Raw genomic sequence first — 20,707 nt, 5'->3', positions numbered from 1 at the left:
CCTCATCTTTTAGCCTGGAGATTCCAGCTCCATGTCGCGCCTCTCTGGCTAGGGCTTGCAGCAGCAACCCAGGACTAACTTGGTCCCATTTGGAGATGGGGCCTTTTCTGTGGTGGCTGCGAAAGAGCGTCCTGAGCTTCCTTTCGAGCTCCGCTCTCTGACTATATTGACAGCTTCCTAAAGGAAACTAAAAATGTTTCTGTTTATAGCTCCCAGGGTTTTGCTGTGTTTCCATCTTCCTTCTCTTAATCTGGCGGTTCTCTTCTTTGACCTGGTTCTGTGGTTGTCCTCTGTGGCATCCTGTAAAGCTGGTATATATGCACTCTATACATACCTCAGTCCCAAAACGCACATGACACATAAGGCCAAGATGAATTGGTGAGCCGGGAACAGAGGAAGGATGGCAGTTTGGAGGTGTAAATACATAAAGAAACAAATGAAAATATTGGTCAGGTTTGTCATGGTGATAATTCGACATGATCATCTTTTGTCTTAATAGTTTGTTCAGGGATGATTTTGCCAGTTTTGAGTTGGCCTTGAACTCATGGATACATTGGTTTATCATTGTCTTCAGCAATGAGGTAGGACATTCTTGCTTAAAAGTGTGTGCGACTGATTTAGAGATTGGAAGATGAGCACTCTGTTAGAAATTTGACAGATATCCAGTCCATCGTATTACAAGTCATTCAGGATATAATTATTAGTAATATTAATGTAGTTTATTTATTAAGCATTACTGTGACCTTTTAAGGTGTTCTGGCTCTGATTATCACAGATAAGGTGGCATACAGTAGATCTAACACATGTATAACTAAATTTTAAGAGTATTGCTAAATGTCAAGTGATCACTAATGAAGATTAGAGAGGGGGTTAGATTGTTTGAAAGGTGTTCATTTTGAAGGGAAACAACCATTGCAACGCAGTCATTACAACGCACAACCTTTACAACACGGCTGTTACTACGTGACTGCATTTACATTGCATGCCATTACAACGCAGACATTACAATGCATGTCACTACAACGTATGCCATTACAATGCATACCATTACAACGCATGCCATTACAACACATACCATTACAACGCATGCCATTACAACACATTATAAGGTAAGTAATGGAGTTTCTTTTTGTTTCAGGGTGGGTATGGGTTAGGGGGTACATGGGAATAGTAATTGTTACCTCTGAACTATCCAACATTTACCCTACTGTTGCACTCACTGGAGTGGGAGTAGTAATTTTTACCCCTACACCGTCCAACACTTACCCTACTGTTGCACTCACTGGAGTGGAAATCGTAATTTTTACCCCTACACTATCCAACACTTACCCCACTGTTACCCTAAAAGTATTATGTGTTGTAATGGTATGCGTTGCAATGGAATACGTAGTAAAGGTAGTTTCTAAAAATGCGTTGTAATGGCATGCGTTGTAAAATCATGCGATGTAATGGTAGTTGCGATGTAGAAACCACATTGTAAGTGCATGCATTGTAATTGTTTGCGTTGTAACGTCAAATATTCCATTTTGAACAGGAAATGCCTAACCTCCAGCTAAGATTTTTTTAAACTTAGGTACCACCAGCAAATTTGAGTTGGCCAAACACAGAGTTCTCTGAGTGTGATAAGACTTACATTTTCCTTTTCTTCATAAGCCCCCGGATCCCTTCTGTGAGCTCTGACCAGGTCCCCAGCGCCAGGAAGCCGCTTGGCCGCAGTGCGCTTTATTAAATATTTTTTTCATTTCATTTCATTTGTCCTGTAAGAACTAAAATGCACTTGCAATAAGGTAGACAGGATTTTTGCCACATTTACAGCACCTATTTAAAAAAACAGTGGTCCCTAAGCAAAATTGAATACGAACATCAAATGAATGTACACCAGATCAGTGCTATATTTTTCAAAAACTGTCCAGCCGGACAGTTGTTTCATGTTCAATAGGTTACTATATTTATGGAGTTACAGAGAGGAAAGTTTTTCGTGGGACACAAGCCTGCATCCAACGTAAACAAGGAAAGAATACAGATAAAAAAAACAAAAGAGGGTCAGGCAAAAAGAATTGTTTGTAAGACACATGTTAACAATGTAGCAAACAAATCATGCAAACCACCTTTATACATAAATACTAAATTGCGAGAGTGTATAAGGTGTATAAAAAGTCAACAGCATTTTGATCCATAAAGAACATACTAGTATCATCATCAGGACATTTGGATTGACATGCCTGTGGACATATGCCTGTAATAAAGGGTATCTTGCGTAGAACCGGTGTAAATAATCAGACTGGAGACGTGGGCATCGCGTGGTGCTGTTGCAACAGTGTGCAGTGGTACTGGAATTGGCCAAGATGATAGCAGGAGGGAACCTGACAAGGAACTGGACTGAAAATTGGAGCAGAAGGTGAGTTGACCACAAGTAGGTAAGGGTACGAGAAGGCAGATTCACGTATTATGGAGGCACTGCAGTGTCGCTGAGGAGATTGTGCGGAGCCACGTTCGCGATCTCTGAAGTCCCGTTGCAATGAGCTCTGTGTCCGGTTCCTATGGGGCCATGGAGATTCCTTCGGAGATCGCGATCGCGGCTCCGCACAATCTCCTCAGCACCACTGTGGTGCCTCATTAATATGTGATTCTGCCTTCTTGTACCCTTACCTACTTGTGGTCAACTCACCTTCTGCTCCAATTTTCAGTCCGGTTCCTTGTCACGTTCCCTCCTGCTATCATCTTGGCCAATTCCAGTACCATTGAGCATTGTTGCAACAGCACCACGTGATGCCCACGACTCCGGTCTGATCATCCCAACCGGTTCTACGCAAAATACCATTTATGACAGGCATATGTTCACAGGCATGTCATTCCAAATGTCCTGATGATGATCCTAGTATGTTCTTTATGGATCGAAACGGCGTCGAATTTTATACACCTTATACACTTTAGCAATTTAGTATTTATGTGTAAAAGTGGTTAGCATGATTTGTTTGCTACATTGTTAACGTGTGTCTTACAAACAATTCTTTTTGCCTGAGTCTTTTTTGTCGTTTGTATCTGTATGCTTTCCTTGTTTACGTTGGATGCAGGCTTGTGTCCCAACAAAAAACTTTCCTTTCTGTAAATCCATATATATAGTAACCTATTGAACATTAAACATCTGTCCGGCTGGACAGTTTTTGAAAAATATAGCACTGATCGGGTCTATATTCATTTTTTGTTCTTATTCAATTTTGCTTAGGGACCACTGTTTTTTTTAAATAGCCATTTACCCAAGGTCCCTTGCCCACCTTACTTGGGTTCCCTTGTTACGTATAACACATTTACAGCACCTGGTAAATACAAAAATCCTTCAGTGATGTTTTTTACCAGATACGGTAAATGGCTTTTCTTTGGAGCTTTGGCCCTAAAAATGAGGCACAACATGTGAATTTGATTTTTATTATGGCTACATTTGCATGTTTTGCCTTTTTATTTGTCTTTACTTTCATCAATTTCGCCAGAGTATACCTGGCGAAATCTGACAGATGGAAGCAGCAGCATTGCAATAATTATCTCAGAACTCGAAATTCTGATCCCTCCACATACTCCTGTTTGCAAAGGTTTTAACATTCAATCCCCAACTCGTAAACAGGGCCCAACTCTAGCAGCAAAACAAAACAGGTTTATTTCACAATATCAGTGATTGTGCATAAGCTTGAAATATTTCCAGATTTATTGCATGATTAACATATATCAGAATAAGTTGTGTAGTAGTGCAAGACTCTTGCACGGAAAGTAACAAAGCCACTTCATGTGTTGATGCAGTTGTGGTTCCAGATTAAACACATGGAATATTAAATAACCTGTAAGGGAAGTTGTACACACAGAACAGTTTCTGCGTGCACAAATTTGTGTTATGAATTAACACATGCACACAAATGATTCCTCCCAGTCTGAAATAGTGAAGATTGGCACACTATACAATTAGCTGGTCACTCCAGCTAACTCAATAATGCTGAATATATTCAGATTGAAAAGGGTGGCACACAACTCTGTGTTTGCATAACTGGCCCAACCATAGTATCTTTAACCCCTTGCATGCCCTTGACGGAACCACTCCGTCATGAGCCACGGGTGCCGTGTGCTCATGACGGAGTGGTTCCGTCATGCTGCGGCCGTTGGCGGCCGCTCCTCCCACGCGGCGCTAATTCCCCGCCTGTGCGGGCGATTAGCGCAGTGGGTGGAGTCATGACGGAACCACGCCGTCATGAGCACAGCTCGCCCGTGACTCATGACGGCGTGGTTCCGTCATGAGCATAGCGGCGCCGTCAACCCCCAAAACCCCACCAGCGCTGCGTCGGAATTCGCGCCGCAGCGAAGGGGTTAAAGAAACTTTGGAACCAACTTCTGTCAACAGTCTCACAATATGGCTGCAAGGCCATGATTTTGTTATAATGTTGTGTTCATATATCTTGATTCAAATGAGAAAAGCAGGTGAATTATTTAACAACCTTTAAAGAACTCCTACCCCCTGAATATTGGAGCACATGCAGGGCAGAGTCCTTGTCCCTTCCATGTGTAACACAAACCTCTTGGAATGCAGGCGTAGACAAGTAATCATTGTGTTGCTGTGTCTATTTCAATTTTCCCTGCACAATGCCCACATTTTGTTCAAACTTCATTTGGCATTCTTTTTGAGAAAGTGGGAGTTCTGCGTCGATCACTGCCACCCCAGAAACAAGTGGACTGTGCCTGCATTTGTAGGGCGAGTAGAAATGGCTGAATGAACTGAGAAGATATTCTGAAACCAGCATTGGTAAAGACAACACATTGCTTGCCTTTTGAGACATGATTAACATGTTTTAAAAAGGCCTCATACAGTGAAAAAAAAAGACCTGATTGGTTTCTTTATACAATGCATCTACGAGATAACAACGTGTGATGGTTCAGAGTAGTACCTTTGGGATGTAAAAACGTGTCTTGTGCATTACAAAGGTAGAAGGTGGAATGCTTTACCAAACAGCCAATAGCAATAGGTAAAAGGGAAATGTGCCTACAGGGTGAAGTTAAATACGTCTTTCTGTGTATGTTAAAAAAATGGTCCTAAAAGGGCTTTCAAACAACTGTGCTGGCGCGTCAGACCTAAACACTGTGTTTTTTTGTTTTGGGTTTTGAGGGTATTGTAGTAAAAACAGTGGCACATTTTTAATAACTATTACTCTATCCATATATTTAAAATGTAAATTATTTTTAACCCTGCAAAGACTTTCTCCTGAGCCATATTCTGCCTTCTCCTCAGAGGTCATAAGCGCTATGTAAATACTTTTACAAATACAATTACAATTGCTCTAAACGAATAGACACTAAGGGGCACATGCATCAACCAAACCAAAAGCGATTCCTTAATAGCGAGAAATAAGGAATCGTTATTAAGGAATCGCTATTGAGCATGCATCAACAGATTCGGTAAAGTTTAGCGATTCCTTAAAAGTCGCTATATTTACCGAATAATCAATAGCGGGGCATGCAAACTCCGATTAGCTATTTGCGAGTTCGGTAATACCGAATTAGCTATTAGCGAATTCGGTATTAGCGAAATCGCAATTGACCGCGTCGCTCCGGGAACGTGCAGATGACATCACCAACCAGGAAATACTGCAGCCCCACCCTCATTGCCTCGACAGAGGAGCAAACAGGAGCTGTGAGTGAAGACTGCCTGTGCACAGTGAAGCCACACCGACTGTGCAATTCGCAAAACCTATTCAACATGGAGAAGGAAGTGCCATCCAGCAATGAGTCAGCACGCAAGCGCAAGCGCAAGTTCTCTGACAGGGAGCTGGAGTACCTTATAGAGGGAGTCAGCAGCAAGCACAATCGCCTTTTCGGTAAGCTGTCCCTCAAGGTGCCTGAGCAGGAGAAGCGGCGCATATGGCTGCGCATCCGGGAGAGGGTGAATGCAGTTGGTGTAACGCCCGCAGCATCGACGACCTCAAGAAAAGGTGGTACGACCTGCGGAAGTGTGCCAAGGAGAGGATTGCGGAGAGGCACCGGGAGGCGAGCAGGACCGGAGGCGGCCCTTCAAAAGTACAATCCAACACTGCCCTGGAGGACCTGGTGGAAGGGACGATCGAGCGGGAAGCCGTCGTGGGAGTGACCCAGATGGACACGACCGGCGCAGCCACAAGTGCCCAAGGTAAGATGCATGCCTGTGCCCATACCCAGCATAGCGTAAATCCATTCCCATGCCCCCAGCAGGACCTGAGTGTGTATGCAGCTTTGGGCCACACAGTTTTACTCTTAACACTAGTGCATCATGGGAGTTGTAGTCTAGTCAGCCCAGTGTGCATGTACAGGCGTAAATACAATTACGGATCACCACATCAGTTGAACATGGATGTAGACTGTTTATTTAGTGGATCACAGAGGGACATGTACGTGTACAACACTACGGAGGTGTAACTATCCCACTAACCATGCACTGTTTCACACACAGATGCATCTCCTGGGGAATCGGACGACAGCGGCCAGCTGATCATATCTGAGACACCGGTGGATTCCGACATGGAGACAGCGCAGGATGCGCATACATCACCTCCACCTGACACCCCACCACCACCAGCACCAGCACCACCAGCACCAGCACCACCAGCACCAGCCACACCAGCACCTGCACCATCCACACCAGCTGCAGCAACAACAGCCACTAAAGCGCAGAGGCGCAGGTCCCAAGTAGCGCCCTTGCAGGTGATGGAAACACCCTCCACACAATTGGGACAAAGTCTGCGCACCATCACACCGCCTGCTGCACCACCTGGACGCGCCAGACTCCAACAGCGGTGCAGGGCTCGGCCAAGTTCTGTCTCCTCAGGCGACCTTGATCTCCCACACACTTCTGCCATCGAGGAGAGGATGCTACGTGTACAGCGCCTGCAGGGACGACACATGGCAACAATTAGCTCTAATATCGTGCGCCTTGCTCGGGAAATGCGTGCCATGAGTGCGGCGGTTAGGGACATGTCCACTGTGGTGGCAGAGGGCAATGGGCACCTCAGGGAGGACATCCAAGAGCTCACCCGTGCCATGAGGGAGGGCCATGAGTGCGAGAGGAGGAGGCACCGTCAGCAGTCGTTGCGGTCCGCGGCCTCTACAAAGGCCATCACACGTCTCAGCAACAGCACCGCAGTGTTGGCACGCCGCTCTGTGTCCTTGCAGGTGGACCTTGGGCACTTTTGCGGGGATGTAGCAAAGGCACTAGGTCAGATGACCGCTGCTGTCGAACACCTACAGAGCGGCACATTCAGTGCTGGTGCATTGGGAGGGGAAGATGGCAGTGAGGCTGCCTCGAGTGTCAGCAGTGTGTCAGTGGCAGAGGCCAGCACCAGGCGCCGCAGTTCGCGGGCCTCCGCGGGGACAGGGCGTGGTTAGGCGTCGGAGACACCTGAGCGGAGGCTTGGTGTACGTGGCAAGCGCCACTAGACAGAATTACAGGCCTACCTGACCGTGGTGGGGCAACCATGGTCCTCCCCTTCCTGAGTCTGCACAGCCGTGACTTTAACGCACATTTGTTTTAACTTCTTACATGTGGTGCATTTTTTCCATTGCTTGTTTTGTTGCACATACCACAGTGCTACTGTGCATTAAACAGTTGCACCCCCAACAAATTAGTTATGTATCATTCTCACCTGAATCAGAAATGATGTTGCATGATGTATGTCCGCCTCCTATGGCCCTCTGCTGTGTTAGGGATGTGTGCCTGTTGGTGTTGGGCGGGTGGTTGGTCATCCCGGTGGTCCCCACTCCTGTCCACCTCTATGGGTATCCCCTTCTGGTCGCAATGTTGTGCAGCATTGCACATACGGCAATAATACGGCAGCAGGTTTCAGGTTTGTATAGCATGGCGCCGCCAGTCTTGTGTAGGATTCGAAAGCGACTCTTCAGAATCCCAAATGTCCTCTCTATTACATTCCTGGTGCTAATGTGTCCTGCGTTGTAGCGTTGCTCCTGTGGGGTTGCTGGATTGATGTATGGGGTGAGTATAAAATCACGCAGGGCGTAAGCACTGTCACCTAGAAGATAGAAGCAAAGACTTAGCAATGGTGAAGTTCATACATGTGTGGTGTTCATGTTGGGAAGCGGGATTTGTACGTACCAAGCAGGAGTCCCTCTCCAAATTCTCCGTTGAGTAGACGCCTGTGGATTCCACTGTTGCGGAATATGTAGGAGTCGTGTGTGCTCCCTGGGAATTGTGCCACTAGGTCCGTTATGATGTGATTGGCATCGCACACAACCTGCACGTTGATTGAGTGGTATGACTTGCGGTTACGGAATATGTACTCATTTGCTGCCGGTGGACATATGGCGATATGCGTACAGTCGATGCATCCAATTACATGGGGGAATTGTGCCACCTGGTAGAATGCCTGTTTGTTGCGGTCCAACTGCTGTGGGGTTGTGGGGAAGCTGATGTGGGAGTGTAGCATTGTCAGCATGGCATCTAGGAATTTCTGGAAGAAGCGTGAGAGTGCGCTTTGCGATACGCCCCCGGCTACCGCAATTACCCCCTGGAAACTTCCTGAGGCCAGTAGGTGCAGGCTGCATAGGACCTGGACGTGCACAGGGATTGTATTGGTCCGGTGTGTCTGGTGCTGCAGTAATGGTTCCAGGTCTGCAATGAGGCGCATGATCATGGCACGATTGAGTCGATACTTCTCGTACACCTCGTCCTCATTCTGGCCGAGCAAGGTGATGCGCAGTCTGAAAACTCTCTCCTGGACCCTTCTCCTGCGCTGTCCTGCCGCATTGATACGCATCCTCCTTGCAAGCAAGTAGAGGTCTGCCATTTTGTGGTAGCCAACAGGGTCTCCTTGGCCACATTTTAGGGGTTGGTGATTACCACAATCAGTTGCACCTGTAGGATCATTTTTTTTTTATTCACAAATTTCTTTTTTTAACTTTACCTCCAGGTTCTGATTCCCCTTTATTTAGCTCATGCTAAATAGCAATTTTTGGGATTTTCGGTATTTGCGACTGTTGTTGCATTGGGTAGCGATTCGTTATTAGCCATTGGCACTTGCCGGGAGCTATTAGTGATTTCGGTGATTGCTAATTCGGTATTTAGCGAATCGGTATTTTTGCATGTTGGTTAATTGCGATTCGGTATTTTACCGGATTTCATTTAGCGATTCGTTATTTGGTCACCGTTTTGGTTGATGCATTGGGATTCGGTTTTTTTTAATCGCTAACGGGTGTTATTAGCGATTCGGTATTTTACCGACTGGATTTTGGCTTGATGCATGAGGCTGTAAATAGTCTCAAACTGTGCCCTTGTATTTCAGCTACTTTGCCTCAATATGTGGTGCTGTTATCCTCTCTCCCTGAGCTGGTTCACTTTTCTCAGTCCCGTGCCTATGCGATACCCTTTCGCCATATTACAAGGGTATCTATGCTCTCTAAACCATAGATATTGTACTGCCAGGGATCCCTTTCAATACACAAACTTTGCCTTAGGGATTTTCCTAAAAGCAGCACACATGGAAAGTAGGAAAATCGAGAGGACGTTGGATTTTGGCATAAATCCCTGTCTAAGATTCTTTGTTTATATAGATTTGCAACAAAACCCATGAGTGGTTGCATGGGAACGCTCATGCAACACCCATGGAACTCCCCGTTGACACAAAGCTACGCAAGACGGTGCCTTGCATAACTTTGTGTTACTTTTGGATGCTATCTAATGCAAATCTAGATTTGCTTTGGATTTTAAATCTTACCTTCACACTTTGTATCGGTTTTGTATTACAAAAGTAACACAAACCCCACACAAAGTGATAGTAAAATTGAGCATCAATCATTGGGCAGCAGCTTAAACTGTGTATAATACAATTTTTTAAATAATGACTTACATAGTCACAGTGCTCTCTGTTAAAAGCTGGGATCTTTCAGCAATATAAACACAGACGTCACCATTACCAACTGCACTAACCAGGTTTAGTTCTGTGAATCTCTGATCATACACTCAGACATCTTCAATGATTGCATTAACCAATTGAGATTTCATAAGAAAAAAGAGAACATTTTTCAGTGATTCGTTTACCTTGCATCGATCTTTCATTTAAGAATTGTGCTTATTTTATATGCAGTTAAATGAAGGTGAAAAAAACAAGACACCTCCATAATATTGTATTCTTTTTGCCCACCTTTTTGACTCAGGACCAAAGTTCCCATCAATTAGTCAATCAATCAGTCATTTGTAAAGTGCTGTATATCACCCATGAGGGTCTTAAGGCGCTGGAGGTGCTAGCTGCTGTGTGGTGATCTGATCATTCGAACAGCCAAGTCTTGAGTCCTTTTCTAATTGCTGTAGCGATGAGGTGGTCCTGAGGTGCAGGGCCAGGTTGTTCCAAGCTTTGGTTGCCAGATGTGAGAAAGAGCATCCTCTGCTGATGATTTGGGGTGTCTGCAAAGAAAAGGGAGGCAGATCGTAGGTGTCTGGTCAGTTTGTGGAATGTCATGCGTATGTTGATGTTAAGCAATTTGATCCCCTCATTTAAATGTAGACAGCATGGAAGTGTGTCAAATAAACAAAGGCGCACTTCCAGGCAATTTTCTTGTTGAGACATTTGCACTCCCCTGGGTATACTGCCACGGACCCCCTGGGGCATCACGCCCTACAATTTGAAGACTGTTCACGTAGTCTGACATGATAAGGCAAAGATACATTTCATGGCAGGTTACAACCAAGAAATGTGGATGCTACTGAATAAAACCTTTTAACAGCTGTTCGTCTGCCTTGCTGCTGTCTAGAGCACCTGTTTTTCTAACCAGTCTACTTAGGATCTCCCAAAAGTATGTGCAAATTTAGGATCTTGTAGCTGTTGTTTTGAATGCTACTGATGAAATGCACCACTTTTTTGAACTAGAAACAAGATTGCCATGAATTTACACACCAATGGGGACTGATATCAGACGCAAAAAAGTATACAAGACAACCAGCTTTCAGATGACAGTGGTTTTATCCACCATGCTGCAGCTTATCACTCATCTATACATTTGGCAAGACCCCTGCCTCCAAACTTGAATAAAAGGAGCAGTGAGATGAGTTAGGTTTTTGGAGGGGACCAGTGAATTCCCAGGGCAGTTCTTGACAGCAGGCCAATGCTTGAAGTTGAGCACCATCATCTAGCACAAAGTCAAAGGATAGCTGTTTCGACAAGGGGCATGTGAAGTTGCAACCTTTTACTCATATGAACTTCCTTTAATTTTTGCAAATACTATGATACGATTACTTTCCGTTGTTCACATGGCTATCAGGCGGTCCATTTTCACATCAAAAGAAGGATTGTTTCCAGAAAAAAGATGCACCAATTTTAAAATTGGTGAGGAAATCTTTTTAAAATTGACATCTGTGAATACAGAACATCCTTTTTCTGAACCAAGTAAAACTCAGACGTTTATGGGGAAAACTACTTGAGGGCATAAGCAGCAAACTATGTGAACTACAAACAATTTGGGACCTCACTATGCTCAGGTTACAAAAACCTTGCACAACCCTAACATCGTTGACTACCTGAAAACCCTGGTGTTTGGGGAGTGTGTTCTGGCCACCCTTAAGACCCAGGCTAGGATGTGCCAACACAGATGCAGACAGTGTGGCCCTACATAAGCAGGTTGAAGCTGCACTATGGCATCTCCAGACGGTTTTTGTGATCCCCACCATATGGTCCATGGGACCCTCATGGACTGCACAGGTGCTACCCGCTACCAGTGGAGTGTTAAATCCAACCCATTACCAGGATGAAGAACAGTATATCTCCCCACTCTGACCACCGAGGAAGGAGCGCTTGCCTAGGCACACATATCACAAGGCACACACGCTGGTGTTGCAGTGAAATCCAATAAGCGAGTGAGGGAACAGTTGTTATAGAGGCAATCACACAGCCCCTTCCCTTCTATGAAAGTAGACGGGGTGCCCTTAAATACCTGGAAAGAGCAGTACTGTTGTGTTTTCTGAATGCAGCCTGGTGTGCTGAATTGAAATGTAAATGGAAGAATCTAATTGACCAAAGCATGCAACATAAGTTTTCCAGATGCTGTCTGTTGACCATCTTAGCACATCAGCACAGTGCATACTATGGCTTAAACTCCTCTGTTCAGGGAATAAGTGTTGAAAGTTTAAAGGCTCGTCTAATAACAAGGCTGTTCATGTACCTTGCAGGAATTAATCCTATTAGGTACAGATCTATGGCAATGTTTCCCATTGAATCACATTTAACGCTGGGCCTCAGTCTGTCAAATGTTCACACAACAACAGCTCAAACACCACAGCATGAATGCAGATATTGTCATCATGAGTGGACTAGCTACATGAAATTATAGTGCTGCAAAATTAAATAATAACAGTGTAAGTCACTCCTGTACCTACAAAGAAAAGAAAGTATCATGGCAACAACAACAATGTTTCTCAAGCTAATGATAGCTTCTTGTGAGTTGAGAACAATGCAAAAATTTGACTTTCTTCTCTCTTTCTTTTTAGGCAAACCAGGGAACAGGAAACGCCGCCTGACTTCTTTTACTTCTCAGATTATGAGAGGCACAATGCAGAAATAGCAGCTTTTCATCTGGACAGGTGAGTACAAGCATACAGTGCCTACAACTATTGATGTTTTTAGAGATACCCTAGAGAACATTTGCTTTGCCGAATTGTGTAGAGTGTAATAATGTAGTTTATAACAGTGCTATCCTCCCTAGAATAAAGAGAGCCAGCTAAAACAGATTTTCAATATATCAATGTAAAATAAATGTACATAAATAAATGCATGTAGATTGAGCCCCTTTACTAAAACCTGATTATACTGAAATTCTAGCCCGAATTACGCTCACTTGGACGTACATTGACTGTGACTGATGTATAAAGTACTTTCTTATTATAAGGCATTCATAGATTTAATTTCTTTTATTCTAATGAGAAACTTGAATTGCCTATGACATGCAAAATACATGTTGTTTTTGCAAAGCATGTCACTGTAGTCTTATAGTCTTCTCTAACACTATTGTTAATTCAGTTCAATGATGATAGTCAGTTTTTTAATATTCTGCTGGAGCTGGGCATCAATCCTTAAGAGGAGAGTTGTTTGAAAGGGTGATCCCTGTTCTTGGCACTTCTCACTTTAAGGAAATCTGGTCTGGCTTTATTTGATCAGAGATCATTTTATTTCTTTCAGAAGTATGCCTGATCATAAAACTGTTTATACCTTTGTTAATTGAGACATTCTCCAAGATGTATATTCAATATTGTTTGCACATATTTGAGAATTGAGGTTTCGGAGTTCAAATATCTGCATTAATGGAGGACATGTATCACTTGAACATTAAGGGTTAGAGGGCAAAGCCCTGTGGGATGATGCACAAGACCATAAATCTGGTTGATTCGGCTTAACCAATTCAAATTTGTTTGCTCCAAACGTAGAATAATGAATTGACAGGGTCCAAAAATCCCCAGATCCTTTTCACTAGTTTTCTTGATTCACTATTTCATATGTTACCAAAGGATAATGGAGTATCGAAGATGCATGATTGCTGTTCCTTCTAAACATTAGGTCTTTATTATTTTATCCTTTCTGTTTATCCTCCCTTCTTTGCACTGAAGACACGCTAAACATTGCGTAGTAGATTATAATGATCCAAGTATTCTTAGAAGGTTCAATAGTTCAAAGATCTTGGAGCTTTACTCTTAGTGGTGCATGCATTAAATAATCTTGAGAACTTTGGAGGTAGGGTTTGGAATAACTCCTTGCCACCACAATTCTACTCAGCTCAGTTGGTAGATTTAGGTTATGACTCCAATGTGTGCACACACCTGGTTGGTAGATTTTACACTTTAGTATTGAGAGCTATTCTGGTGAACTCTGCTTAGTCTAATTAGTCTTTAATGATGGCGGATTTATCTGTGAATTGCGTTGATCCATGGCATGGTGTGACATGCTTTGAAACTGCATCTTTTGTTTTAGTTATTTTGTTTGCAAAGAATGCATGTGACATTTATTGGTACTTTTGAGTTTAGCATGATTTAATCTTTTCAGATTTGTTGATTTGGAAAACATAGTAAGGATTTCAATTGACTAGTTGCTTGCCTCACTGATGGTTTTTAAAATTGCAATCTTTTAACTCACTTGATTTGCATACTACTCGACCAGGGACACACCGCAACCCACATCCTCCTTGACCTCTCGGCAGCCTTCGACACCGTCTCTCATTGCACGCTCGCAGCCAGACTTCACGACACGGGGATACAAGGAACCGCCCTAGACTGGATCCAATCCTTCCTCTCTGGCAGAACCCAGAGGATCATAATCCCTCCCTTCCTCTCCGAACCAACTGACATCAACTGCGGAGTACCCCAAGGATCGTCGCTTAGCCCGACGCTCTTCAACATCTACATGGCCCCCCTCGCCGCCATCGTCAGACAGCATGGGTTCAGCATGGTATCCTACGCCAACGACACCCAGCTCATCCTCTCGCTCACGATGAACCCTGAAGACACCAGACTTTACTTCCATGAAGGAATGAAGGACGTCACAGCCTGGATGAAAGACAGTTGCTTGAAGCTCAACTCAGAGAAAACCGAGGTCCTCATCCTCGGCCCCTGCACCTCAGCCTGGGACAACACCTGGTGGCCCTCCGCCCTCGGGAAGCCACCCACCCCTACAGACCACGCATGAAACCTCGGCATCATCCTCGACTCCTCCCTCTCCATGAACCGCCAGATCAACGCCGTCGCTTCCACCAGTTTCAACTGCCTGCACAGCCTCCGCAAGACCTTCAAATGGATCCCCCCCAATTGCAGAAGGACCGTCACTCATGCGCTCATCACCAGCAGACTGGACTACAGCAACGCCCTATATGCCGGAATCAACAGAAATCTTCCACACAAACTCCAAACCATCCAGAACACTGCAGACAGACTTGTCCTCGGAACACCACGCCACGAGCACATGACTCAACACCTACAAGACCTCCACTGGCTCCCCGTCAAGAAGAGGCTCACCTTCAAGCTCCTCATCCACACCTACAAATCCCTCAACAACATAGGACCCAAATACCTCAACAAGAGAGTCTCCTTCCACGTACCCAAGAGGAACCTCCGCTCCGCTGACCTCGCCCTGGCAGAGGTCCCTCACATTCACAGACACAGAACAGGTGGGAGAGCTTTCTCCTACATTGCAGTCAAGACCTGGAACGAGCTCCCTGTGAACATCAGACACTCCCCGACCCTGCACACGTTCAGGAAGGACCTTAAGACCTGGATCTTCAACTGATCTGGAGCGGCCACCCCCCCCCCAGCACCTTGAGCCCCTCACGGGTGAGTAGTGCGCTTTATAAGCCCCTGATTGATTGATTGATTGATTGATTGCTTTGGGCACCCCAGCCTGTGTACTTTACTTTTTCCTGGACATTCATAGACTTTGGCCATTGCAACTGGTGCTTTAGTTTTATGCTTCTTGTTTTAAGTTTGATGTGTCTTCTTTTGTAGCAGTTATGTGTTTTAGACTCTGGTTTCGTCTTAATCTATTTTACAGGACCAACTTTGGCTAAAGTGGCTAGGAATTTGCTAATAGGGTGTCTAGGATTTTTTCTTGGTTTTTTGCTTTATGGGATTTGTTCAGATTATGATGAAGGTCTTTTTTGGGTTATGACGTAGTTGGACTATTTGCATTCTGGTGGTTTTTTGTGTATGGGTATGATTTTTATTTAATATTGTGACGTAGATGTTAGATCATCCAGTTTCTTGACTATATTAAGGGTAGCACCTCTAGGTTGACTATCCCAATATCCTATATGAATACAGGGTCTAGACCAGCTATAAAGATTGAATCCTGATTATTTGGTTAAAACCCATTGTCACAGATTTGTGGGCTTGTCCACTCACAATTTGACGTAACCCATTATTAGCGATTCCCACAGCAATGCTTGAAGATATAGTGCTAGTTCAATGATTTTGCCAAGAAATATCTTGTCATAGTTTGGTGTCCATAAAGTCATAGCCATAGCAAACATTGTGTTAGATTTAGGGACAGCAATGCATTCAAATAATGTATATTTTGAGTCCCACAACGTGATGCACATGATCTTGTCAGAGTACACAAGTCCCACTTATCCTCCCCTCGTTTTCAGTTTTTAAGATAATATTGAATCACTAGGTATTTAGAGGGTAGCGATCATATTAATATTATCATTCAATGAGAGAATACAGGATTTAAAATTTCTAATAAAGTCACAAGTGTAAAATTCTAGATTACCAAATGGAGGCGGGAGAGAAATGTGTGAAGGCATACAAAATTTAAAAAAACAGTGCCTTGTTAAGGAACTATAGTTAAAGGTGAAAAAGGGAATTTACCCCTGTTAGCTACAGCACTCAGCATCAGAGTTTTCCACAGAGAACCGTGTTTACAGAATATACTCAGCATTCAAATAATAGTAAAGTAAAATCAGTAAAACTCTCAAACTAACTTATGAAAAAGGTGAAAGATGAAATGAACAAAACAAGACTGAAATGACACAAACCATCAGTGGCATTAGAGATACTTTAAAAAAAAATCAAAAATATTAAAAAGCTAAAGAAATATCCAAGTAGCAATATTCATCAGTGGGCTTTTTCATGCCAATTGTGATAGGGAGAGAGTCAAACACAAATAATTGGTTCTCAGTCTGACTTTTTACAGAAGCCATAATGTTCCAGAGCAGTGAAGTAGGATGCTGTGACCAACACATTGACAGCTATAGCTTTAAAATATGACTTGTATTAAACTGATTGTAATATACTTTTGTAACAATATCTAACTGTTTGTTTGCATGTGTAATTGGCAATAGAAATTCAACTTTTCTTCTTCATCATTGCATACATCCAATCTCTTTCATATGATAGAGCAACATACCAAGGATTTAAGCAGTTTGTGGAAAGAGTTGTGGTGTGACCATGTATTTTAGTAACTATAATTCATCTTTGGTGTTCATTATAAATATAATGCAAGTCACCTTGGAGTTCTGTGAGCCTCGTTCCTCTATATGTCATGAAACTCCTTGGTGACTTGCAGCATCCTTATAATATAAATATATGAAGATTAGTAATTTTAATCCATTTATTTACCACTAGCTTTAAACTACATTGAATATACTTTGTCTCGTCTTTAAAACCGTGAACATTAACCTCTTCAATGCCCATGACGAGCTGGTCTCGTCATGGGCCGCGGTTGCGCTGTGCCCATGACGAGACCAGCTCGTCATAAACCCCGCCCGCTAATGCAACGGCCGGCACAGGGCGGGGAAAGGGGCGGGCACTGAAGGGGTTAAGGAATGCCTCACTAGGAGCTTTACATTATTTTCAAACTTTGTACTGTAGAGTGTACGTTTCATTTGCATCGTTGGTTAGTTTTGTGTCTTTGTCATTGACTATCATTCCTTTTGTAGATAATATATGCTGTAGAGGCTGTCACTTGTGAATGCCTAAAGGGCTTGTTAAGGAAGGACTTTCTCTCATGTCTTCCAAGTTGCCTATGCATGGGTTATTTTGGAGATGTTAAAAGAAAGGTAACTAAATGCTGAGATCAGAACTAAACTGAAACATAAAACTGGGATAAGCCATAATGTGTAAATAAAGGCCTCTACTTTACGCATCGGCCCAAATCCCAGAAATAGAGTGATTCACATCCTTTTGTTTATTAAGCTACTGTAAGATACTGTACATTTAAATTTTCACTACATGTCCTTTACCTGTAAACATTGTTGGAAATATACCTTTTTTCTATTATTTCTAGGATCCTAGATTTCCGTCGTGTTCCACCAGTCGCAGGTAGATTGGTCAACATGACAAAAGAAATCAGGGATGTTACTCGTGACAAGAAGCTGTGGCGGACATTCTTCCTCTCACCAGGTATTATTGGAAAAATAAATTATTTTATAATACTTACATCTTAGTTGCTCAAGTCTGGGATTTCTCAACATTCCTGAGCAATTCATTCAGTTTTGTACTTAAGTTACCTTGTGTGTGAGACAATAAGTTGCCCATCATATATGGAGGAAAAATGGCTATTCTATGTTTCTTTAGAAAGAGGTATTATATATCATTAGTTTCCTAGTTCTGCTATTAAGTCTTGATGAAATGAAAGAACACACAGGTATCTAATGAAAGAGTATAAAAACTCCTAAACTGTAAGTAGTACAGATACCCCCCTTTTGTGCCCTTTACTCCACTTTCCACGTCCTGTCCATCATGACCATAGTCGGCAAACATTTTCCAATTGCATTTCAGAGGTTGATAAATATGTGTTCCTTTTTTTTAACTCTTTTTATTGATTATTATACTTTAGGTACACATCCTCTAGAAATGGAAATACATACCCAACAAATTAGAGACTCATTTTTGTTATTACATTTCTGTACATTGATAGTTGTTTACCAAACCATAAAATCTTCATTACTGTGCATTTGGGAACATAAACTGAATAACTCTCATTCCATATGCAGACACTCTATCATCCTATTGGATCACCTTGATTTCATGAGTCCAGAGTGCTGTCTCCATAGCTACATAGTTTATGAAATGTATCCAGACAACCTCTTCTCTGGTAGATCATCCTTATAGCTTCCATTCACCAGTCTATGTTGCTGAGCCACCATTCCCTGGGGGGGGATCATTGGACGGCCCTTTTTCTGAGATATGTTTTCTGTGCTACTATCAATTCCAAAAGTGTGAATAGTGTTAGAAGGTGAGGTTTCTGGTTGGCAGAGCATTCACCCTGTGCAAGCAGGAGCCACAATCCTAGTCACTGTAAGTCAGATACACAACCTAAATTAATCTGTGCTTACCCTCTGGTAGCTTGGCACAAAGCAGTCAGGCTTAATTTAAGAGGCAATATGTAAAGTATTTGTGCACACTTTAATTACAGTAACACAGTCAAAACACCATAAAAAGTTTAGAAACATAGAAAATATTTATCTGAGTAAAACAAGACCAAAATTACTAATATCTAATTAGTGGTACTTTATATATGATTTTTTTAAGATTAAATGTAAAAACAGTGCTTAGAAGTCACTAGCAGGTGAAATGTTACATGAGGTCGCAAGCGATTGGTACAATTCTAAAGTTCAGGCCGATCGCGATGGAGGGCAGGCCAGCTACAGAAACCACGTAGGACCCGCTGAAAAAGTACATTGTATAGAGCAAAACATTGAAGTCGAGTACACAATGAGTTGTAATTTTACTCGTAGTCAGATTACTGCATCGGAAATGAGCCTCACAGATGGAGTTAAACATTTTGCGCTGCATCTTCATCGAGCCTGGCAGACAGTGATGAAGAATCGCTGCTGCGTTGTGGTTGGGCCTCACAGTCGGGACCCGCATCCTTGTCGATTCGGCACTGCTTTGGTGTGTGGGAGTGATGCATTGGTTTGTCTCACGCAGTTGGGTGGATTCACTGGTTTTTGCAGAAAAAACAGCTATATAACACATTTCTGAGTCCCAGGACCAGAGGGGTGTGCCTCAGGTAAGGGTTAGACTCACAGATGACAGAGTCCAGCAGCAGCTGCAGAGTTGCAAGAAGTTCCTTAAGAAAACAGTAGGCAGGCCAGCAAGCCCTTGGAGAATCTTGGGTTCGAGGATGAAGAGAGCAGGTCCTGTTCCTCTCAATCCCAGCCACACAGAATGGTTACAGTAAGAAAATGCCCACTTTCAGCCTTACACATTAAAATCCTACTTCATCATAAGTTGTCATTTTAAACTGAGTCCAGAGACACCAAACTCTAAATTTCTATTTCTTCCCAATCGGAAATTACACTTAATAGAGATTTTAAGGCAATCCCAATGTTAACCTAAGGGAGAGATAGGTCTAGAAGTAGTGAAAAGCAAATTTAGCAGTTTGTCACTACCAAGACATGTAAAGCTCAAAGGTACATGTCCTATATTTCAAATACACTGCACCCTGCCCATAGGGCTGCTTAGGGCCTACCTTAGGGTGTCTTATATGTAATAAAAGGAATGGCTTGAACATGGCAAGTAGGTTAACTTGCCAGGACGAAATAGCAGTTTAAACTATACACACAGGCTCTGCAGTGGCAGGATTGAACCATGTTTATGGGACTACTGAGTGGGAGGCACAATCAGTGCTGCAGGTCCACTCTTAGCATTTCATTTACAGGTATTGGGCACATATAGTGCTCTCTACTAGGGACTTATAAGTAAATTAAATACACTAGTTGTGGATAAGCCAATGTTACCATGTTTTGAGTACAGAGCACATGCACTTTAGCACTGATTAGAAGTGGTAAAATGCCCCAAATCCTTCTGCAAAATCCTTAAGCCATCAAAACAGGAGGTCAGAAGGTAAAATATCAGGTGAACCCACGCCAAGGATGCCAGGTTCAACAATTCCAATTCCCCCAATAATCCCAGATAAGTCAGTGTTGATGACATTACCTGCAGAGTCCAACTCTTTGGCATCACTGTCCCAGTAGTAGTCTCCAAAAACTTTGATTCTTGGGCAGAGCCACATTCTATGAAAGAATGTGCTTAGCTGCCAACACACCCACAAGTGCTGTGTTCTGGGACACTAGACCCTATGTAGAACTTTAATTTGTGTAAGTCTAAAACTCTCCCTATTAGCTACCTCTTGTGGGTAGATTTTGGTCTCTTACCAATCATCACTATCCAAATGTCCAAAGTTTTCTTCACTTTAGGTTTCTTGCTTTGTGA

At 43.1% G+C, this 20,707-nt stretch overlaps 1 protein-coding gene across 1 annotated transcript in view; it reads left to right on the top strand.

Moving 5' to 3' along the window:
* Positions 1–20,707, top strand: part of FAM20C (FAM20C golgi associated secretory pathway kinase) — a 305,193-nt gene that overhangs the window by 165,643 nt on the left and 118,843 nt on the right. Inside the window, exons 4-5 of the mRNA XM_085629328.1 lie at positions 12,497–12,589; positions 17,775–17,890. Coding sequence (XP_085485454.1) covers positions 12,497–12,589; positions 17,775–17,890 — 209 coding nt within the window. The remainder of the gene's footprint in view (positions 1–12,496; positions 12,590–17,774; positions 17,891–20,707) is intronic.

Source organism: Triturus cristatus, chromosome 10 (genome assembly GCF_964204655.1).
Source record: "Triturus cristatus chromosome 10, aTriCri1.1, whole genome shotgun sequence".
In the NCBI taxonomy this organism is placed as follows: domain Eukaryota; kingdom Metazoa; phylum Chordata; class Amphibia; order Caudata; family Salamandridae; genus Triturus; species Triturus cristatus.
Note: the sequence above shows the minus strand (reverse complement) of the source record. Positions and strands in the feature narration are given on the sequence as shown.